Raw genomic sequence first — 24302 nt, 5'->3', positions numbered from 1 at the left:
AAATCCATATCTTGTTTATTACTTAGAGGGACATCCAGAGCCCAAACTGGCTCCTGTAATATTGAGTTTCTTTCTTAAATTCATTTTACAGTGCTTGCTTTTAAAACTGACTTAGATTGAAATTAAAGAACTACTTTTATTCACGGAGAAGAGACTGAAAAAAGTAGTTTACCCCGAGGGGTACATATAAGACAAGCTGGAAAAGAAAAAGCTCAAGGATCCTTCTTCTTTTATTGCTTTTTAACCCACAGCGTCTGTGCTTGTATTACTCCCTGCTGCTTCATGTTTACATGTCATTAAGACAGTCTGCAAGCTCTTTTCTTCTTTTTATTTGTGTGCTCTGCTCTCCACTCTCTATTGATGGGATTTTATGTGGTTGGAGTGTTTTAATGGAGAGCAATGGGGCGTTTTATGACTGCTGTTTTGCTGAGACCCAAAATACAAGATCAGATCGAGAAGATGGAGAAGTTACAGGATTCAGATTGACGTGCAGAGTTTGAAAAACAGGCCAGAGGAGATGGTATGAAATTTAAAAGGAAAACTATACTTGGACATTTGAGTGACAAATATATACTATTTCTAAGAGCCAATTACAAAGCAGAAAAAGATAAGGGATGTACGAAATAACTGGTATGATATCAGTATCAGCAGGAACAGGAATGAGAGAGGAGTGGGAGGCATTTATGTCATGCATGCTGACAGATCTGTCTGCTGATGACAAGTAAATAACTTCCAAAATTTTGTTTTTTGAGCATTTTTGATTCAATCTAGATGCTGATAGGCTTTTGCAGCAAGGCCTCATTTTCATAAAAATACTACTCTTATGCAAGAAAATAAATGTTATCTTAATGGAAACACTGAATCCTAATTGATTCCCTCAGTAATTCTTGCAGGACTTTAATCCAAAACAAAGAAATCTTGGTACACAAGTCATTTTCATCTGATTTAAACTTGCAGAATAATTGGCACCATCCTATCTTACATAACCGCATCAATCCTAAAACATAAATCATGGTTTTAAAAAGCAGTAATTTAAAAACCCAATTATAAAAGCATGTGCCTGAGGGCGATCTGTGATCCACGCTACAAAACCACAGAGATTTGTGAGTCCACAAGGTGCATGCACATACAATGCCGGGGCTTTGTTCCCTCTAACTGCTCGGAGCTACCGGGAAACACTCTGGGGGAGGCAGCCAAGCCTCCGTCTTTGTGCGTTTATGTGTGTGAGCGTGTGCGTGAACCTTTGACCTTCCTGAGGCTGCTCCAGTAGGGAAGGAGAAGAAGAAATGGAGGGGAGGGGGGGCGGATGTTATCATAAACACTGCCGGGCCTCTGCAGCCCAGTTCTATCCCAGTTCAACCATCATAGTTATCTCTATAATGACAAAACCATATGGCTTAAGCAATATCCTGCACACAACAGCTTAGTCTATGTGAGATTAACTGTACCTTCACTGGAGTAAAGGTAGAGTTAATAAGCATCTGAATTCAGAATAAGGTTGGCTCCATATCCTGTTAGCTACTCTTAATTTAATTATAAGGAATGTGTTTTAAAATTATTGCCATGTAAGCATGTTTTTGCAAGAAATTCCTGATGTTTATCACAAGGAAATTGCTTTAATATTTCATTTCCAAGACCAAAAACATAACAAAGCTTGCAAAACTTACAAAACTGAACATCCTTTTTAGGCTCCAATGAATATTTGTGCAAAATTAGAAGAAAATCCCTTAAAGTATTCTTGATAGAGATTCACTTATTAAGAAAATTAGGGCATACTGATGTTAAAATAACATAGAGCTGCTTCTACATACTAATGCATCTTTAAAAGGTAGTCTTAGCATTCAACTTACAGCCACAGCTCTGCCAATCCACACAGATACAAGCCTATCGACTGGTTTCTGCAGCACGCTCACCTCTGGTCTCTCCTGCTTAAAGTGTGATGGACAAGTACCAGGAATGATTGTCTGTAAACACAGCTAGCCCTTCCATCCACAAATGACGGTTAAAGCTGGATCATGCAAAGAAGAAACCGTATGTGAACAGGATCCAGAAACATCACCACCTTCTCTGGGCCAAACCTCATTTAAAATGGACTGAGGCTACATGGAAAACTGTTCTGTGGTCAGAGGAATCAAAATTTGAAATTTTCTTGGGAACCATGGACACTATGTCCTGCTGACTGAAAAGTCAAGCTTGATAGGGATTCAACTAATGACAGTTGCCATTGTCAACTAATCGCTGAGTAGTGGAACTGTTAGGTGGATTTTTCGTGCATTTACTTAATAACTGTTATGGGGGTTACATGCCATGAACAATCAAGCTATATTCTAGCCTTGGCTTTAAACATAACCAGTAATAATGCAGGCTGGATGGTTTTCTTTATGTCCAATCTTTCTTCAGGTTTACCTGAAGTTAACTAGTAAGTCTCCCCTGTGATTCAGGACTCTGCGGCAGAAGTTTACACTTCTATCCACAACACATTTAGGGAGACAACGATGTTGCATCAGCCCCAACTGTTATGTTATATATTGTTTTCATGTCATATCACAGTCGCTTGTTTGCATGCCCCTCTGAGCACAGATTGTAAGGAGGTGAGATGGCTCACTCCTCCTCAATTACTGCACAGGAAAACTGCAATGTACACACTGAGCATGAAAAAACACATCAACGACTCATCAACAATGAAATCCGTTGTCGATAAATGTTATCAAATTTTGTCCACATGTCATGTGTCATTCCGCTGCCAAGGTCAAGCTCGATGGCATCTCTTTTTTCCAGGCCTTTTCAAACCTGGTTATACACCTGGAGACCACTGGTAGTTTTCAGGCCCTTGGGACATCCACAGCGCGGCCAGGGGCTTGTAGCAACCCTACTACTCACCAGGATGGAACCCTAGGCCATGCTTACTTGCCACATCCACCCCTCACTCCAGCCGAAAGGTGTGGACTTTGTTATTTTTCCAACAGAATATTTTTCCAGGCCCCTGGTGATATGCAAGGACATTCAGAATATAACTGGGGCTGTGACAATCTTCCTTTCCTAAGGCTAGTTTACTCGCTTCAGATTTTGGCCTTAGCATGCCTAAGAGTTCTGCACAGTACTGTATGCCCTCTAAGACCTTCTGTACATCAAAGACTTAAGCCATAGTTTTCCATTTTCTGGCCACTGAAAGCAGTTTTGGGTCCCACACTACCAGCTGAGAGCCACTGGTCCATCCTTTGGTCAGCACTTTGCAATACTCTGCCCAAGCGCTAGTTTCCACCTATGAAAGTGAAAGTGCAATGTCTGCCTCTGGCAATGAATTGTGCAATATGGCTTCCAGTAAAGCAGACAACTGTGCAAAAGTGTGAAAACTACAAGTTGCACAAAACAGAAGAAGCACCAAAACACGCTATAACTGCAGAATATGCAAGCTGTATGAGATTTGATGTTGAAGATAGTTGACTTTAGGTCATAATAGTAAGGTCTATAGCAGCATATTTACACTGGTTTGGTCAAACAGTATGTACTTAACTTATTTGATTTATTATATTTAAGAGGGTCAAGACACGTATGCATCAGATTCCACTGTTGTAAGCTCCTTTAACTTCAGACAATCTGAGACGAGACGGTCTCTGACAATCCTGATGTCAGGTTGAATCAGAGTATCGTCACCACCTTCACCGGGAAGGTGCAGACTCCTCATAGCTCATATAATGACAGCATGAGTGGGTCTAACTACCAGGTATCTCACTGAAGCTGAAACCACCTTATTACTCGACCACAAAGACAGCCCAGGTGCTGCAAAAACATCTATTCAAGTCTAAATGTCTACAATTGAGCCTATAGGAGAGCACCGCCCGTAAATTAGAGCAGTGATAAACAACGAGTCACTGTGAGACAGAGACATCAGGAAAGGCTGGAGGTACGTTTTAAGGAGGGACATGAGAAAGTCAACAGAGGGCAGACCTGTTTCAGATTGTAAAAACACGGTCACCTCTGAGCTTAAGGTTAGAATGAGGCGCTGCCAAGAGGCCCTGATCTGAAGATCCAAGGGGCCCAGAGGTCAAGTAAGGGTTATGTAAGAGGGTGCCGAGCCATTCAGGGCTTTAAAAACAAACATGGCAACCTTAAATCAGTTCTGTATGTACTTGAGAAGAGCAATTATTTCAATCAAGAAACCAGTGCAACACCACCCTTTCTAAAAACAGGAGACTCCTGTGACAAAGACAGTTCACTTTGTGGAACAGAGGAGCTGTTAGTCTGAAAATGCCTTGATCAATTATGTTTTTTATTGTTATCTATTGCAAAAATATTGTATTGAATCCAAAAAGACCATTTCTGACACCAGAGTTGTGCAATTTAACCTAGGGTGCCATGAAAAGTACTTTCCCTCTTCCTGATTTCTTATTTTTTGGCATATTTGTTGCACTTAAATGTTTCAGATCATAAAATTAACTGTCAATAATAGACAAAGATAACCTAAGTAAATACAAAAGTCAGTTTCTAAATGATGATTTCATGTATTAAAGGGAAAATGACATGCGCTCTTGCAGTCATTCTGGTAGGCCAGCCTCTCCTGGGAAGGTTCACCACTGTTCCAAGGTTTCCCTACTTGTGGATAATGGCTCTCACCATGGTCAGCTGTAGTGTTGGAGTTATTTTTGGAGGCTGGCCACTAATGGGAAGGTTCTCCACTATTCCAAGTTTTCCCCATCTGTGGATAATGGCTCTCACTGTTGGCTGGCATCCCAAAGCATTAATTGGCTTTGTAACTCTTTCCAGATCAACAGATGTCCAATGGCTTGAATTTCATCATTGGCGTCTCATTCTGGATAAAGATGGATCTTACCTTAAAATCTCTCTCTGTAGGGATCTTATTCTCCTACTGTCAGGCACTTAAAATGACAAATATGCCCATTAAAACTATGCAGCAGAGCCTCTTTCTCATAAGAGACAAACATTAAGAATGATTAGTCAACCTTGCCACAGCAGAGGCAGACATACCTGTATTTTCAGCTCTAAAAACACCTTGTCCTGCACTTCCTACAATGCAATTTGATAGCCAACCTTGTGCCACAGATACAGACACACAGTGGTATCATTTACCAACACGCTAAGCTGGATATAAATTGTTTATCCAAGAACCTGCGCCTAGACAAACACTTCCTAATAAAGAGGAATTACTGCAGGTCTGAGATATGTTCATCATCGCCTCCATGTTCATTAGCGCTGGGTTTCCCCAGCAGCAGGTGCCTGCATCAGTGTTTATGTGTGTTCAAGGCCTCGTCATCCCACAGGGCCCAGACCTGGGCTGTTATGAGCAGATGGTCATAATTAGAAAAGCATAGAAAGCAGCAGAGGAGAGATGGAGGGGGGGGTGTTGCTTTAAGTCTGTGCAGATTGATTTCAGGAACCTGGATGATAGAGTAATCTTCTTTCAAAGGAGGTGAGGCCAAGGTAGCTCCCTCTAATCTGCACCGTCACAAACGCACCTCCTTCAAAGTTTTACTTCCTGCTGTTGTTTTAGTCTCCTGTGAAACTAAGAAAGGTTTCTCACGATTCCCCAGAGGAGATGATTCTACATGATTGTTTAGGGGGAAATCAGACCCTTAATCATCTAGTTTGTCAGGCTAAGTTTATTATTAAGACTAAGTTAGTAGCACTCACTAAGAGAGAACGCTGACATGCCATTAATCTTTACCTCCACTGCTACAGTCAAGCTACGACTCTAAGGCCAGCATGCAGAGGGGTTATAGCATGTCAGAGACGGCGCTGAAGAGGAGCTGGAACATCTGACATATTTTCCCTTTTTCTTTGAAGATAAATTTAACAGAACAGCATGATGAGCTTCTTTCAACATCACATGGCTTCAGTTAAATAAAGCGGCAAGTAAACACCTCATAAAATGGGACCAAACTTTTGAAGTACACCAAGAGGGAACCTCCATTTGAAAATACTGAAGTCTGGTAAACCCAGCATGGTAAAAGCAAAACATGGCCAAGAAGACTCAACATAAAGACCCAGTTAGGGAAGGGGTCCTTCAATGAGTCATTCTAGAGTTGTAAATTGTGACATCCATGAACTTTAGAGGTGTTTAAAAAGTCCAGAAAAAGGAGACAATGGTTCTGAGAAGACCCCTTCCCCTTTAGAATGGAGACTTTTCCTCTGACTACCACTGTGAGTTAGTATGAAAACATAAAGCAGCAGTTTGAGAAAAACTCATGAGCCACACTTCAGAGTGAGTCATGGTGATGACAAAGATGTCACAAGTTCACAAGTGTGAATTAAAAAATGACACTTCCCAAAGAGGCTGGTCCTTACTCACTAACTTTGAGAATAAAGAAAGACTGAAAAATTAAAAAAGAATTCCTGGAAATACCTTCAAACCAAAAGAAGGAAGGAATGAAAAATTGTTAAAATAGAACAAAAAACTTGAAATTAAGAAAGAATATGACTGATTAATTAATTCTTTTCTTTTAAATAGAAAAATACTAAAAAACACCAAAATGGTAAAAAAAAAAAAATACTATCAAACAACAAAAAAAATTGAATAAATAAACAAATACTATAATCAAGAAATTGAAATTATTAACATCAATTTAAAAATGAAATAAAATGCTGATAAATAGAATAAATTAATTGATCAATTCAAACTTAAAAATTGAATAATTAATAAAAAAATACATGATGAAGTGATGTAATGAATTCAGGTACAAAAATTAATACAAATTCATAAATTTCATATAAATATAAAAAAGGATAAAGAAATACAAACACATTGTATAAAGTAAAATGAAGAGATAATAAATACTAATAAAATCTGAATAAAAATTACATACAAGATAACTGTAAAAAACCTGAAAAGAATACTGTAGAGCGAAATCAGATTCAAAAAGTAATAAATATAAAATTAAATTAATTAATAAATTAAGTATAAAAACACTGGAAAAATACTGCTAAAATGATAAAATAAACAAAAAAAAATTGATTAAATAAGGTAATATAGTTTTATTTAAAAATGTTGTGAAATGAACAGATAAATACTTATGAAGGTGCTGAATAATTAATAAGAAAAACTTAATAAATTATTACTAAATCATTTAATATACATGTACAATAATGCTGAAAAAATCGAGTATATTTAAAATACTGAAAAATATAAATTAATAAATTTAATTCTGATTAAAACTATGAATAAAATAGAAAACAATTCAACAAAAATCCACCAATAAAAAATAAATAAATAGTAATCAAACATTCTTACTCACTAAATTTAAATCAATGAAATAAATGAAAACTGAGTTTAACTTTAAAGTAATAGTTCCTATATGTCTAGTTTGGCGCTGTTTAACCTGATAAAAGTACAGAGGTTATTTAACAGTCACTAAAGATGCCTTCTTCAGACCACCATCCAGGGAGTTCCATCTAAAATCTGGATTTAGATTTCCAAACAGACTCTCTACAGGCCTGATCCAGGAAGACAACCGTTACACGGTAATTTATAAATATAACATCTTTGCTTTGAAGGAGAATACATATCCCTGACTGAACACTGAAACCATGTATAAATAAAGAAACCTAGACCCTCCACTTCCTAGCTGTGACAGTGAAAAGTAAACGGTTTCTGGACCAGTCCCTAAATGGAGTCGGGGTTCTGCAGAGACGCCTTCCCCGGTAGAAGAAAGGGGCAGGTGTCGATAAAACAAAAGGCTGTTCTCGTCATAATAGCCACGCTCGGTCCCGCTGCTTTCTAACTTCAATAAAAGAGTGAAAAGGAGAACTAACCTGCGTGGGTAATGTCGGATAGATCGTAGTTCTTGGCGCTGCGGGGAAACTCCTTCAGTTTTCGGTTGGATAAGTTGAGAGCCCCGCTAGCAGCAGCCTCCTCCAGCGCCTTCTCCACGCTCCGGCTGGCCGCTACGGTGGCCGGCAGCTGGGCTCCATCCCCAGCAGCCATCTACCTCCTCCTCGGTTACTTTGTTCGAGGCGTCCGCTCCACTCTCATTCCCCGCTGATTCTAGTAAACTCCAACCCGAGGGTCCTTCCTGGTAAACTTCTCCAAAAGTACAAAAATTAATCCAGAAAATCCGTTAACGCCGTGAGTTGTGATTGCGTTCCTCACACAACGGGTGCTCTCGTTTCCTCACTAAAGAGAGCGGCTCAAGCTGTCAATCTTTCAGGAAGTTACGTCAAGCTCACAAGTTTCACAACAGGAGTACAGGAAATTGATGTGTTTCCACAAAAATAAAATATCTTTATGAACGGAAAACCTATAACGACAAAAGTTTGAGGTAAAAAATAACAAAAACTGAAAGATACAAAAATGATGTGATTAAAAATCTAACCTGATTCACAAAACGAAGGGACTACTCATGAGGGGTTTGATTATTTTGATGTCAGTTTTGTATAAATTCTCACAATTTGATATAAATTTGCTGTGTTTAGTCATTAATTCATCATTACTGTCCAAAGCTTGTTTTTTAGACGTGATTATTTCCCCAGATTTTGAGATTTAAGTCAGATAAATCTGGGATTAAGATCAGAAGTAAAGTCAGAGTAAGTCATAATTCAGTAGGAAAACGCCATAATTCGACGTTAATCTCAGGACTTTTTTCCTCATTTCTGATTTGAATTTCAGAATTTTGTCTTGAATCTCAGCACTTTGATTTAAACTCAGGATTCTTACCCTTGATCTCAAAGTTCTGACTTAATTAGCATATTCTGACTTTTTTCCTCATAAATCTGACTTAAATCCAAAACCCTACTTTTTGTCAAAATTCTGTCTACAATCTCAGAATTCTGATGATAATCTTAAAATTTGAAGAAAAAGTCAGAATTATGAGGTTTAAGTGAGAATTTTTTTTTAAAAAGCTGTATTTTTCAGTAGCACTTTCCCTTTTTTTCATCGGACCTTTAAGTGTATTGAAGAAAGTTTCAAACGGAGCTATACAAATCAGCAAGTTAATACACAAATTTTGAGGTTTAGATGTACATACAGATGTAAATATAAACTAAAAACTAATATTGAAAAAATACCAAAATGTTTGCTTGTTAATATTTTAGCAGCAAGAGCTTTAGACTAAAAGGAAAGAAAAGTACAAAGAAACAACACCATGATATCAGCTGGTAAAGCTAGCATAGCTTAATATCATCAGCCTTGCATAATAGTACTACATCATTAATATATTATTTAAACAGGTGTTGCTGATTTGGTTTGTTTATTGCTATTCCTATTTAAGTTACCTATATTTTAATTTGGTTTCAATTGTTATTATGTGCTTTAAAGGCTTAATTCAAAACATTAAAACACAACAGATACAATAATTCCATTCTGTAAACTTTTGGGCGTACTCTTGATAATTAATTTAGAGAAAAAATGCAGAATATTGCAGGAAACATAGTGGTTACTTATTTGATGCTATCTTAATTGTTTAAAGACAGAAAAATACAGTTAATGACATGGTGACATTACAGTGATGGTTAACTAAATATAGCTAAATAAATACCAATAAATATCAGGCTAAAATGAAAAATATTTTCAAGACACCCTTTAAACTACTGCCATCGTTCCAAAGCAGTTTTATTTTGAAAGTACAAACCGGAAATCGTATGAACTCTATCTCCTTTCTACCTGTGCTGCATGAGGTTTCGGAAGGGTGCAGCCAGCGACCGCGGGGAGGCGAGGCGGAGAGGGGGCGTGGTCAGAACGGGAGTATTTTTGATTGACAGGTTTTGTGGGCGGGATCTCTGGGTACACGTTACACGTTTAGCCGATCAGGGAAGGACTGATAAGGAGAAGTAAACATGAACCAATCAGAGAACTCGGTGCTTAATGAGTTAACAGCCAGGTGATCCAATTATAGTCCCGTTTGTAATGAATGGAGCTTCTGTCAGCTTAATTAGGTTTGTTAGGATGATCTTTACGATGGAATTAAGACATTAAAATACAGATTAATGGTTTCACATACATAAAGACTGAAACAATAGTGAGTCTGCCTATATCTGAATATGCATATGTGTCCAGTTACACCAACTTTTCAAATGTTCCCAACTGACAAGAGCAACTGGTAATGTTTATTGTTTGTTATCAAAAATTGCAGGCAAACTTCTGCAAGCTACCTAATTTGCTGAAATATGAAAACTTTTCCAGAAATTTCCAAGTGATGAGGGATGAGTTGGCAACATACATTATTTCTAGTTATCAAATAATTACTGGCAACATCCTGCACACTGTCTGAACTGTGCAAATACATTGGCAACTTTTTGAGAAGTGAGTGGAAATTTGCCATATAATTTTTTAAAAATCATAAATAAAGCAAAAAAAATCCCTTGTTCCTTGACAGTTACACCCACTTTTGCAGAAGAGCAAGCTGGCAATAATGACTGTTTGAAATTGGTACTAACACAGGCAAACTCTTGCAGCCTAAATTGCACTATTACATTGGCAATGTTCGTGGAAATGTCAAGGACCACTTGTCTTTAGTTCCATCCATTTTTCCAAATGTTGCCAACTTGAAGGAGCAATCTGGGAATATTTAGTATCTTTTTTGATCAAAAATGGCTGGAACACTCCTGTGCACTGCCTAAATTGCAGAAATACATTGGCAACTTTTGGAAACATAAATGGAAATTTGCATCATTCATAGTTTTTGATTTTCAAAAATTGTAATATATATATTACGATTGTTGCTAACTTGCAAAGTGTGACTTGGCAACACTGATTAGCAATAATGCAAAAATAATTCAGTGCATTTTTTTAATTGCACAAATACATTGGCAACTTTTGGAAAAGTCTGAAAATATCAAGGAGCATTCCTCTTCAGTTCCACCTCCTGTCTTTCAAGTGTTGCCAAATGTGAGCGGTGACTGCCATATTTTTTTTTTTTTTATTATCAAAAATTGCAGGCCAGCACCAATAAATTGCACAATTATGTTGGCAACTTATCAAAAAGTAGGTAGAATTTTGCAGCATTTGCCGCTTTCAAATACATATTTCCTTTGCATTCCACCAGTTCCAACCATTTTTTCCAAATGTTGCCAATGTTTTTGTTCAATTTTGATAATTTACAGGAGTTTCCCTGTAATTTTACTAATTAAAAACTGTTAAAGTAGCTAACTTCCACCTAGCCAGTTGCCAACATTTGACAACATGTCTAGAGCTGGCAAGAAGTGAGGGTTTCCAAATGTTGCCAACATGCTTGTGCAACTTTACTCACTCTTCTGGTTAAAATCTGAGTGAAGATCATGAAGTTTCTCTTTTTTTGCCATTGATCTTTAAATAATGGTGATTTTATCATTTGATACCATTTTTGTGGAAAAAAAATCTCCAGATATAATAATTTATGTGTAAAATATCTTGTTTTAGTTTTTGCTCCATGCTGCCCAGCCCTAGTCCAGACAGCTTTGTTGCTCTCTATCCCTGTATGAGTTAGTGCAGCGTCAGCAGGCCTGCAGAGCCTCCAGAGAGCTCTTCAGCCCTGATTCTTATTCTACTATTCTTTCAGGAGCAGATGACTCCCCTCCTACACTTGTGCATGCATTAGCATTGTCCCCTCCTCTCCATCCTCCCTCCATCCTTTTCTTTCACCCTGGTCTTCTCCCTCCCTCCCTCTGCAGCCTCCCATTGGACCATCTGTCAAAGTCCTGTCTGAGTAGCGGCCCAGCTGCGACCAGCATGAGTGGGGGGTTAACTTTCACTGCATGCTCTGGTAAAAATCCATTAACAGTCTCTGGTTAACTGGACCAGCTCCACTGTATTTCTATCAGATTATAATGGAGCTATAAATCCTCCCCCACTCATGATGATGCTGTGATACTGCTTCGTCTGCTCTTTTATTTCTCCATCGTAAAGACCAATAAAGTGAACAAAAGAACATTATGATAATTATAGGACCGCTGTGTGAAATACTCCTCTTTCCTGATACATGCATAATTCAGAGTTTACCCTAGGTCTGTCAGCGTAACTTAACTTTGGTTGGCCTGCTTTTTAGGCAACAGACATCACCAACATCCTGAAAGGGGGTATCGCTCTGTCTTAAGAGACCAAAAAAATGGGGTCAAGAACTGAGGGTGATGTTTCAAAACACTTCTGTCTTTACCTTTTCTACAACAAGCAAGAATGAAGCTGTTGGTGTTAGTAAAAATACTCTGATCACAGCTGTCTTATACTTTTTATAAGGACTGACAGAAGCAAGGACCCAAATGGTTGAGAATCTAGGGAAAAGAATGCCAACGATAAACACTAGGGCTGTCAAAAGATTTAAATCTTTAATCATGATTCATTCCAAAATTTCTGTAGTTAATCGTGATTAATCGCACCCTTTTCATTGCATTTTACAATTCCACTTTTTTGCATTTTAAACGGTTTTTGTGCTGTTTTTATTTTTATACTGTCTTAAACTAGGGGTAAATGACTTCCTGTTCCTGTTGACTGTTTTTACATCACTGTGGCTGCAGGGAGATGCTGACATGCCTTAACCAAAGTGTAATGAAAGGGACAATAAAGCACAAGAATAATTGCAATTAAGAAAAATTAGTGCACTAATGGTGGACATGGTTAATCACAATTAACTCAATTAATCTTGACAGCCCTAATAAACACACCTGCAGATTATTGAAATTATGACGCCCAGGCAATGAAATCAACAAAATTAAAAATAACTTTTGGCTTTATGGAGAATACTGCAGTTAACCTTAATAAAATGGCTATAGATATAGATGAAGAACATGATGTCTGTGATAGTTTATAAGTGACACAATATGTCATTAAATCTTTTATCTTAATTATTGACCTTAATGAGGTATGTGGTTTAGCACTGTGTTGCTGAAATAGTCAAGGCCTTCCATGAAAGAGACGCTCTCAGGATGGCACTGCTCTAAAACCTGATCTACTTTCAGCATTGATAGCGTCTTTCCAGATGTGTAAGCTGCCTACGCCACAGGCACTAATGCAATCCCATTCCATCAGAGATGCAGGCTTTAGGACTGTGCCAGGATAACAAGCTGGCTGGTCCCTCAGGGCGCAGCATCTTTCAAAGTTTGAGTCCTCTGACCACAGAACAGTTTTCCATATCACCTCAGTCCATTTTTTAAATGAGCTTCTGCACAGAGAAGATGGTGGTGTTTCTGGCTCCTGTTCACATATGGCTTCTTCTCTCCTTGATCTAGCTTTAACTGTCATTTATGGATGGCTTGGCCAAATGTGCTGACAGACGATGATTGCTGGAAGTGTTCCTGAGTCCATGCAGTGATTTCCAGTATAGAGTCATGCTTGTTTTTAATGAAGTGTCCTGTGAGAGTGCCTTCAACCTTGTCCCTTGCTCTCAGAGATTCCTCCAGATTCTCTGAATCTTTTGATGACATTATGGACTGTAGATGGTGTGATACACAAAGTCTTCCCTTTTTTTACGTTGAGGAACATTTTTCTGAAATTGTTCCACAATTTTCAGACACAGTTTCTCACAGACCAGTGAACCACTGCACATCTTTACTTCTGAGAGACTCTGCTTCTCTAAAACGCCCAGTTATCTTACTGACCTGTTGTCAATTAACCTAATTAGATACAAAATGCTCCTCCAGCTGTTTTTCATCAGTCCCACTTACTTTCCCAGCCTTTTGTTGCCCCGTCCCAACTATTTTGAGACTTTTTGTCACCATCAAATTCAAAAAGAGATAACATTTTCATGAAATGGTAAAATGTCTCAGTTTCAAAATCTGATATGTTTTTTTAATGATCTGTTGTAATAAAATATGACTTTTTGAGATTTGACAGTCATTGTTTTTATTTACATTTCACACAGCGTCCCAACTTTTCTGGAATGGGGGTTGTAAATGTTAAAATGTGTTTAAATTGAGATTAACTGTATATGACTATTGAGAGTTCGATTTCTTTGACAGCCTTAGTTTTATTGGTTTGAAATTATAATTTCAATGTTATTTGTGAGACTTTTGTTTCTCACCAGGCTGATGTGAGCTCTAAGGAGAGCATTTTTTTTCATAGTGCATTATAATTGTTTGCATGTTAGACCACTGCAGCTTCAAGTATTCCCCTGAGTTGGAGGCATTTTCTGTGTGGTCATGTGTGTATTTTCAGGTTCAGTGACCAGTTACTGTGTAGACGACCTGATTTTAACACAAACTCACAGGAGACGCAGTGACACTCAAGAGACAAGAGAAGCATCTATATCAGTGTTAGTGAACCCTGCTTTACCAAAGAGCCAAATTGTTGAAAACACATTTGCAAAAGCCTCAATCTGAGTGATGAAAGGTTTTATTGCAAAAGGCAGCTTAAAGGGGGTAGAAGTGGCAAAAAGGGGCAAAAAAAATTGCAAAAAGTAGGATAAAAGTGTCAAAAATGGTTGAAAAATAACAAAAAATGTGGCATAAATGGTTGAAAAGTGGCAAACACTAAGAGAAAAGAGGCAAAAGGGGGAGAAAAAGTGGCAAAATCGGGTGAGAAGTGACCCAAAAATGAGTTACAGGTGGCAAAAATTTGGCAAGAAATGAGTTAAGAGTGAATAGAATGGGCAAAAATCAGCAACAAGGTGGGATAATGGGCAAAAAGTGGCATATTATTGCAAAAGGCAGCTTAAATGGGGAGAAGTGGCAAAAAGGGGTGAAAAATTACAAAAAGTAGGATAAAAGTATCACAAATGGATGAAAAGTGACCAAAAGAAGTGGCATAAATGGGCTAAAAGCAGTAAAAATGTAATAAAAGTTGCAAAAAAACTGCAAATAAGGGCAATGGAAATATAAAGACAAAAGATAAAGGTTGACAATTATGTCTGACAGTTAGAGCCTACTGTGTAAGAGTGGGAAACAAACTGATTTATATTACTTTCAATGGATGATTGTTGAGGCCAGTGTTTCCTGTAAGGTTTTCTAGGGAATAATATTTCAGCATTAAAAATTATCTCAAAAGAGCCACATGTGGCTCGAGAGCCACAGGTTGAGTATCACTGATCTAGATAAACAGAAGCATCCTGATAATGAGAGTGAATATTCATTCTCTTTAACTGACCCACATGCCTCTGTGACGATGTCATCAGTTCAGACCAATCAGAAGAGCCAGATGTCCCTGGAAGGTTGGTATTTGTTTAGAATACAGCACTAATTTGGTTCACAGATTTAATTTGAGGTAAATCTATGAAAAGAATTAAATAATGTGTTCATAATGTCTTCATTAGTTCCTGAGGATCACTGACCTGTTCTCTGGAGACTCTTCCCACCAAACTTTTCTGTTTTCTTTATCTCCAGTCCCAGCAGACGCAGTGACATCACACTTTCCCACGCTCTTTGTCCATCTCTCCTTCCTCCGAGATCTGCCTCTCTTCCTCTCACATCCTCCTGTTTTTCCCCCCAGTGGGCTGTAGAAACATGGTTGGGTTCCTGTTTCCTTCTGTCATATACAAAAGTTCATATTCAATCATTTCTCAGACCAAGGCGGTCCATTAGGGAGAAAGGGAGAGCTTTGTGGGGGCCCCAGCTGTACAGGGGGCCAATAGTGCAAGACACATTTTATTTCATGTTGCATGAGTAAAAATGTAGCCTGTTTCAAAAAGTAACACCCCACCCTCTTCTTTAAAATGGTACGAGCCTCTTTTAGGTTACGTTAACAGTGTGAACAGACCAGTAACAAAGCCATTTATCCTGTGATCAAAGGCAGTTTTACCATTAGGTAAGGGTGGACCTCAGAGCCCACCTCTATTCCTGGTGGACTTATGGGTGGGGCAGGAGGTGGGCAATCAACACAGCAGTCATAAACCCAGCCGTGATCAGCTGATGTCCAGCTGATCCTAATTATATCCTTCACACTAATCCTCACTAATGCTGCTGCTGCTGGCAAAGCTAAACTTCCTCCACCCCAGCCTCCTCCTTTACAACATAAAGCTTGTTGCACCCTCATATTCAGATACATGCCTCTATGGATTAATTGCTTGTGAACTAATTTCATTGTATTCAGTACACATTGTCAGAAATGTATCTATCTACTTGGGGTTTCTTGTCAAAGTTGAAGCATGCTGCTTGACTCACCCAGGGAGCATCTTAGCCTTTTCTGCCAAGTAAAAGTGTAGATCCACTTTGCAGTGTTCCTGACTGAAGTAGAAAAATTTGAAGTGCCCTCTTTGGTGCCATCAAATTGGCCCGAGTGCCCTCTTTGGAAACCTTCAAATAGAAAAAAGTAACTAAGTTCTGTCTTTGTTGTCTCCTTAGTTGAAAAAGTTGTCAAATGGTCCTTTTTGGTGCCCTCTATGTGGACAAAACCAACAAAATGCTCTCTTTGGTGCTTTCTGAGTGGACAAAAATAACAAAGAGTTCTATTAGTGTGCTTCAGTGGACCATATTTTACAAAATGCCTTCTTTGGTGTCCTCTAAAAGGAAAAAAAAATTGTCCAACACTCTCTTCTTTACCAGAATTAACAAAGCATCCCAAAACTGACAAAACTCCCCCGGTGGTGCTTTCTAAGTGGACAAATGGGACAAACTGGGTTCTTTGGTGCTGTCTTAGTGGACAAAATTAACAAAGTGTCATCTTTGGTGTAATCTAAGTGGTGAAATTTAACAAAAATTCTTCTTTGAAGCCCACTAAGTGAACATATTTTGACAAAATACACACTTTGATGTCCTCTAAGTGGACAGAATTAACAAATTGTCCCTTCCGGTGCCCTCTAAGTTGCCAAGTTTGATCACAATGTCCTCTTTGGTTCCCTTTAAGTGAACAAAATTTGACAAAATGCCTTCACTGGGGCTCTCTAAATGGACTAGTTTAACAAAATTCCCTCTTTGGAGCCCTTAAATAGAAAAAAATGGACAAAGCGCTCCTTTTTGTGCCCTCTAACCGCACAAAATTTGACAGAGTGGCCCTCAAAAGTGGACACATTTGACAAAATATCCTCAGTGGCTCTCTTTAAGTGGACAAAATTAACAAAGTGCCCTTGCTGGCACATGAAGAGCTGGGATTGAGATGGTTTAAAATATTAAAATAACTTGACTGACTAGGAATTCTGCAGCCGACTACCAGAGGACAAGGCTAGACTACAGTAATTGGGCAAATCCCTACTTTTTGCTTTAAGTTTGCACTCATCATGGACTCTGTGACCCACTTTAGAGTCCTGGCTAACCCAGCTGAGAACCAAGGACCTAAACAAAGTAATAAATGTGGACAAATGGAGGAGTTCAGGATGCAAGCTGGGAATGATGGAAGGATAAAGACAGAGACATCCAAACATGAAGAAACCGACTTTAAAATGACCACAGAGGAGGTAGAGAGAAGAGGAAGTGTTCCTGTGTGCGTCTGAGTGATTGACAGTGACTGAAGACGAGAGAGAACGACTCAGAGAGCGAGCAGAGGTCAGGAGAAAGAGAGAGAGTGAGTGGCTGCTGAAAGACGAGCACGCCTGAGAATGACTGGTATGAGATTCAAACGTGACCAGCCCACCACCAGCTGTGCATGTTGTCCCAGACTCACAGAGCGCCTTATCACAGCCTGACTGGAGCCTGTTACACATTAACACGGCAGTAAAACAGGATGAAAAGGAGACCTAAATCTCTCCGGTTTCATGACTACATTCATGTCCAAAAACAGGCTGTACTGAAACTAAACGGATTTCAGACAACCAAAAAAACACATCCATGGACTCAGAATTCAGACTGCAGCAGAGGTCTGTACGAAAAAGGTAAAATAGCAACCCTGACGTCAAACATTAGTCATGGTTTCTCTGCTGAGGTCAGAAATGTCTGTATCAGGGCGAAGAGGTGGAGATGGAAGGGAACAAGCTCAGCTAGTTAAAACACCAAAAATACCAAGAATAGAAAACATATGACTGCTACTACTGTGAAAATACTGTCAGAAAAGACTGTAACATGATTAAAATCAGCATCCTCACTAGTCTGCATCACATTCACTAATTTGTGATGTTATAATCAGCATACAGATACAGAGGTGGACTCAGGATGTTTGAGGGACAGGGGCAAAAATAATCCTAAAGTCTCCCAAAGTTGTAACACATTTAGAGTTAAATAGTTAGAAACCTGCTTGGCTCTAGCTATCACTGGCTCCGCCCCTGGAATATCATTGGTACGCTATTTGCTGCCGTAACCCATCAGGGAGTTAGAAAACAAGATGGTGTTAATATTTTGGTTGCCAGTGTTTACCATGTATAGTGTTGTCTCAATTAAGTCACAAAAAACACGTCAATAAATTTTTCTTATCAAAATGTTTGTTTACAGAATAAGCATGGTAGCACCGCTTTGTTTTGAAACTATGAAGTACAATAAAGTCAGGCACAAGCTTCATGTTCAAATGTGGCACATACTCTTTACAAGATTTTGTCCTCCTAAAGGCTGACAAAAAGGCCTGGCAGATCCATGCTTTATTTTGGGCCCAGTGACTGAAAAAGTATATATATGTTTTAAATAATCAGCTGTTAATTAAAAGGGCCCTTACAATGTTTACCTAGATAAAGGGCACTTTTTTTGCATTATTTTAAACATTGATGCACTGAGCAGTAATTGCTGAAGCCTAGCTGTGTCAGGATGCCTGAAGAAAAGTTCTTGCAACCAAAGTTGCAAGAAAAAGTCAAGGAATAAAGAAGCAGCACCTTGGACTTCATGCCCCAAACAACTGACAGTTGTACTCTGTAACAATAAAAAACACAACACTACTGATTGTTTGGATCTGACAACAAAAGGCTGAATAATTACCCAGGCTATTATTTGGGGTCCAGTGATCAAAATAAGTATTTTTAAATGATCAGCTATGAATTAAAACTCTTTTAGCAATTATTTTTTTATTTTTTATTTTGAATATGACCTGAAGTTTATCATGCAGTGATGGTAGAGGGAAGGTAAGTGGAGGCTGGTGGCCGTTTTCAGTGAATTCAGTCTGCTTATGAAATGATGAGCGCTCACTGCCTCCATGTGGTCACATTCAGAAAATACAACACAATAGCAAACAACTTTTTTCTAAGTATTTTGTGGTATTCTTTATGTCATATTGCATGTTAATTTCTATGTTCAGTGTGTACATAAATAGGCTAATTATTTCTTATTTATCCATATTAAATCCATCTTGATCAAGCCTTTGTTCACAGAGAGATAGGTTAATAATCCTTGGAATGTAAAAGTTTGCAGAAAGAGGGAAAGAAAGACTGGTGAAAGATTCTCTGTTTGGGGCATTATTATAGACCATTATTGTTATCATTTAGATATATTAAAACAACATAGGGTATTAATCACAGGGACAGTGTCAACTCTGAAATCATGACCACTACGCACAAAGACGTCAGTTTATTGTTAAAACATATTTGCTGATAAAAGATATTACATATTGGCAGGATAATTTGTGTTGATGGTAAATTAAACTGCTATTTCATCACACATTGTTTTGTTGGGTCTGGGTTTATGCTTTTTTTTTCTCAATTTGGATTTTTTTTTTTATTGTTTCCAGAACAGTATTAACACTTTTACAAGAGTCACTCATTTGCTCCAAGTAAAACAAGAGAAGGTAATACAACTATACTTGAACACACAGATATGTTAACCAACTCTGTCATACACATTGCACTGAAGGTATATTAACCTATCATCCTGCACATTAACAAAAATCAGATAATAAAAGATTATGAAACCAAAGTAAAGACAAAAAAGAAAGAAAGTTATCCAGGAAACTGTGATTCCATAAGTTTTTACTTTAATCCCAGATTTCTGACCGTTATTCCCCTCAGAATTCTGATTTTAATCCCAAATTCTGATTTTAATCTCAGAAGTTTGACCTTTTATTCCTCAGAATTATGACTTTGTTTCTAGGAAATCGAATCTTCCTCAGAAATCTGAGATCAAAAGTAGAAATTCTGTCTCTAATCCTAGACTTCTGGCTTTTAATCTCAGAATTCTAATTTTAAACTCAGAATTTTGACTTTAAGCTCAAAATCCTAACTTTAATCCCATAATTCTGATTTTAATCTGGAAAATCCTGTTTCGATCCAAAATTCTGAATTTTATCTCAGAATTCTGACTCTTATCACAGAATTCAGACTTGTATTTAAAAATGCCAATTTTGTTTTCTTAATTCAGACTGTTTTCCCTCAGAATTCTGACTTTATCACCAAAATTCTATTGTTTATAATGGGATCCTGGAATTCTGACGTTTTCTCTCAGAATAGCATAAAATGGATACCAAATTTGCTGTTTTTGGTTGCTTTACTTCACTTCCGTAGCTGCTTACCTGACTTTTGACTTAAAATTATTTTCATATATGTTGTATCTTTTATTGACCATATTTGAGGGTTCGCTGTTTTTTTGATAATAGTAAACAACTGAAATGTAATGACAAGCTATATCAAATCCAACCAACAAAATCTTCTCCAAAACAGCGAAATCTGATTATTTCCTCTTATTTCGACATTAACTTTGAGACCTTTGTGACATAAACCTGACTTTAAATAGGAAAACGTTGCGAAAGACTAGAGCAATATCAGAACTACATTACCCATCATCACTTTGAACGGAAATTTACCAGTTTTCCCGCAAACTGGGGTATTTTCCCTTATGATTGGCTAACCGCTGAGGCAGGAAACACTTGACTTAATATGATTGGCTGGTGTTATTCCTCTTGTTACCCGGATGCGGACTGGGTGTATATTAGGCACAATCGCGGGCGGGGGGGTTGTAGTCCCTCAACAGTCGGTACCCGACAACTAGATATTAAATTTTTTGCTGCAGCGTTATAGAAATAGTCAATTTTTAAAATGGTAAGTGTCCACTGCTGTATAAGTGAGGTATTAGAAGAATGTGGCAAGTGAATGGGAATTTTTTGACCGTGAAATGTACAATAGTAGCCGATGAATTGGATTTTGTCAGCCGTTGGTTAACCGTTGTAGTAGCCTAGCTCGGAAGCTAACCTCTCGGTAACGGCTGGTCAACAGAATAATCACAGAATAGACCGTTGAAATTGAGTAGCCTTATTTAATTTGATTTATGGGGTTAAATACACAGTTAAACGGTCAAATATTTGTTTTACCAGGCTGGCGGAAAAGCAGGAAAAGACTCCGGAAAGACCAAGACGAAAGCGATTTCGCGCTCGCAGAGAGCCGGGCTTCAGGTTTGTCCATTCATACTCATTCATTTCCTCTGCTAAGCTAACAAGCTAATGCTAACACCCAGACGGCACAGAGGTTGCTCAGCTGGCGGCCGCTGGTATCCCACCGTCAGGCCACTGAACCCTTTGTTTGCCTGCTCTAAGGTCCTCTCCTTCTTCCTTATTGCTGTAGTTTCCCGTGGGTCGTATCCACAGACACCTTAAATCCAGAACCACGAGCCACGGCAGAGTGGGAGCCACCGCAGCGGTGTACAGCGCGGCTATTCTTGAATACCTGACTGCCGAGGTAAACACCGCCTTATTTATCTAAAAGGTGTTCGTGGTAGAGATGCTTCTGTGGGGCCCGGGTTAATATCTACCGGCTGGCTTTGTTTCAGGTCCTGGAGTTGGCAGGAAACGCTTCAAAGGATCTGAAAGTGAAGCGTATCACCCCCCGCCATCTGCAGCTGGCCATCAGAGGAGATGAAGAGCTCGATTCACTCATCAAGGCCACTATTGCTGGAGGAGGTGAGATAGAAAGATGATTTATACCACAGGATTCGGCAAAAAATACGACTCCTACAGATATATTCATAGATTACATTTACAATTGTAATTATATGATAACATAACAGACATGGAAATTAATGTAAGGCTCCAGTTGGGCATTAAAAAATATGAAATGTGAAAGTCTGGAAATTGGGTATCAGACTCATAATGTGGTTCAAAAAGTCGCTATTTATTTTAACCAATGCTCTTTAATTCAACCATTGACAAATTGTCTGTCTGGTGTTTTTGCAGCTGCAAGTGGTCTTCATGTTTCTCTCAGACCTCTGAAAAGTTTTGGAGTATTAAATTAGCAATTGGAAAATGTCCACCAATATTTACAACTGAAAACTTGGCTTTTAAAGATCTGCCCATACATGCTGTAAATGTTGGCTGTAGGAAGAAGTACGTTTGAGTTCTAGGCTGAACTCAATCAGTTGACATTTTTGTCTTAATTTGTAATCATTCCTTACATTTTAAAGTGTTTGGGCCAAACATCATTTGTTCATCCTCAGATTTTCAATAGTGGGTTTTAAGGACTGGAGATTTTGGTCTGAATTATATTTAAATATCAGTTTCTGCAAAAATTAACTTATAGACATCAGCATATTAAATACTGGCAAAGATCTAATATCATAAATCTCCAGCCAGTGTTCAGTATATTGATTAAATAGAGGTATTAACAGTGCCAACAATGATCATATTTGGGCATTTGACACTGCATTTTTTTCAGTAGTGTCAGGTATTGGAATTTTGGTGATTTCCTATATGAAGATATTTCTAAACTTCAGCAAGAAGTATCACTCTTTTTTGCAAAGGACAAAGGCTGCTCCAGAGTTGAATTGTTTTGTCCCTCATGTTAAGGGTCATTTATTTGAGAGACAAAAAAAAAATTGACTGATATTTTTAGAAGACATTTTTGTTATGTGTTAAGAGTCAAACCCATCTTTGTTTGCCCTTTTAGGGCTACAAACAGCAGTGTGACATCCTGCCAACAGACAGGGGGCGATGTAGAGCCCTTGTTTCAAAACTGAGCCCTTTATTTTCCAACTTTATATACTATGTAATACAACTTATACTATTATCAGAATAGCTGGGTGGTGATGGAGATTATCTCTGTAAAGTATTTGAAACAAATTGTGTAGGAAACTTGGTAGTTTGGGTTCATATTTTAAAGTTAAAGGAATGAGGATGAATAAAAAGAACTTCAGGTGACGTGGGTCTGTTCTGATTTAAACTCCAGAATCTTAATGCTCTACTTTAATTAGATTGCTTATGGTACTTGCACTCATTCTGCTGATGTCTGCAGAAAAAGTGTGAAGTTTTAAAGGATGTTTTTACTGAACAAATCACCCTTTACTCTTCCTGGCTGCTCCTCTTTGCTTATGTATTGGTTTTTATTTTATTGTTGGTAACGATGCAGTCTATTGTTAATGGAGAGTGAAACTCATTTGCTGCATCACTAAATACATCACTTCTCATTAACATAAGGTGCCGTAACTACATCTGCTCTGGTTGCTGGTTGTCCTTGTGTTTTCTCAGTCATCTATCTCTGTTAATCCCTCATCCATTGTTCTCTCCCCAGGTGTGATCCCACACATCCACAAGTCTCTGATTGGAAAGAAGGGCCAGCAGAAGACCGTATAACCTGAAGTGCTCTGCAGTCTGCATCAAGCGGTTACATGTCTTAGAGTAGAACACCTTTTAGGAAACGTTTGTTTGTATGGTTGAGCTTGCATTTACTCACCTGGGGTATTTTTTAAAAGTGGCTTCAGAGAAGCTCATTTTTGTGTTTTTGGGTTCTTTTTTTTTCTGGTGCTGCAGTTTGTGTTGAACTTGCTTTTGTGGCGTTCCCATGTTTAAAGTGATGTTTTAATAAAGCTCTTATTGGGCATTTGTTGTTGGTTCTTTTGGTTTTTCTACATTTTCATATTTCTGTTGATCATTTCTGCTCCGTTCCTCCAGTGTGGTTGCTGGTGTTCATGTTCAGCTGTAGTGTTTTTAAATGATCTCAGAATATTCAACTAAAACAGATGACAGTTTGCATGTGGAGAGTTTGGCCATCATCAAAGCTCTTATTTTTGCCATCAGTTTTGGTCTGCATGAGTTCAAGCATGTTTCACAACATTTGACCACTGACTGAGATGAACTGGGATCAAATTTGTCTTTTTTTGGATGGAGAAATAAAGACTGGACATGTGCAGTCGGATTATTTTGTAACTTATTGTTAATGTCTGCCTTATCGTGAAGGCTGGATTATACTGTGAAACTGAGGGAAAGCACCAGCAGTGTGAAGTCATTGATAACATCCCAAATGTGACCATCTGAAGAAAAAATGTCATGGTTTAAGAAGTGGCCCAAGAGTCTGAATATTGTGCTGAAATAAAGTCTGTCAATGTTTGGAGAGTCTATTAGAGAAATGGCTGAAATTGTACAAGCATGTTGCTCTTTGTAGCATTTTTCAAGTTGACGTCATTCCTGATAACTTCTAACAAAATGGAAGCTTAAAATTCCTTCCAAAAATAAACTGAATCCTCTGGATCTGTAAAAACAAATCCTGATGGCACTCTTAAATTATATCACTGACATGCGGCTGCCACTAGAGGGCACTCAAAGACCATTGCTGCTATCTGCAGTGCCAACTGTCCTCTGTTATGGCAAAAGTTAAATCTATCGATTAATCAACACACTGGGGAGT

General features: G+C 38.2%; 2 protein-coding genes across 3 annotated transcripts in view; one reads left to right on the top strand and one right to left on the bottom strand.

Moving 5' to 3' along the window:
* lrch4 (leucine-rich repeats and calponin homology (CH) domain containing 4) overlaps window positions 1–8135 on the bottom strand; it is a 74273-nt gene extending 66138 nt beyond the window's left edge. For both annotated transcript variants that reach the window (XM_041779602.1, XM_041779601.1), the window contains exon 1: window positions 7768–8135. In XM_041779602.1, the coding sequence (XP_041635536.1) occupies window positions 7768–7939 (172 nt within the window). In that variant the 5' untranslated portion in view covers window positions 7940–8135. The remainder of the gene's footprint in view (window positions 1–7767) is intronic.
* Window positions 8136–20648: 12513 nt separating this feature from the next.
* Window positions 20649–23498, top strand: LOC121504168 (histone H2A.Z). Its single transcript, XM_041778813.1, has 5 exons — window positions 20649–20732; window positions 21005–21082; window positions 21252–21365; window positions 21457–21586; window positions 23190–23498. The coding sequence occupies exons 1-5, from the start codon at window positions 20730–20732 to the stop codon at window positions 23249–23251; spliced, it is 387 nt and encodes a 128-aa protein (XP_041634747.1). The 5' UTR covers window positions 20649–20729; the 3' UTR covers window positions 23252–23498.
* Window positions 23499–24302: the final 804 nt, after the last annotated feature.

Source organism: Cheilinus undulatus, linkage group 22 (assembly GCF_018320785.1).
Source record: "Cheilinus undulatus linkage group 22, ASM1832078v1, whole genome shotgun sequence".
Taxonomy (NCBI): domain Eukaryota; kingdom Metazoa; phylum Chordata; class Actinopteri; order Labriformes; family Labridae; genus Cheilinus; species Cheilinus undulatus.
The sequence above is the reverse complement of the archived record's forward strand: the minus strand, read 5'-3'. Positions and strand labels throughout refer to the sequence as shown.

Excerpts from the sequence above, each read along its gene's own strand:
- LOC121504168 (XM_041778813.1), top strand. Across the intron at positions 21,083-21,251 it reads CGCAGAGAGCCGGGCTTCAG|TTTCCCGTGGGTCGTATCCA; the intron begins GTTTGTCCATTC and ends TTATTGCTGTAG. Across the intron at positions 21,366-21,456 it reads TTGAATACCTGACTGCCGAG|GTCCTGGAGTTGGCAGGAAA; the intron begins GTAAACACCGCC and ends GCTTTGTTTCAG.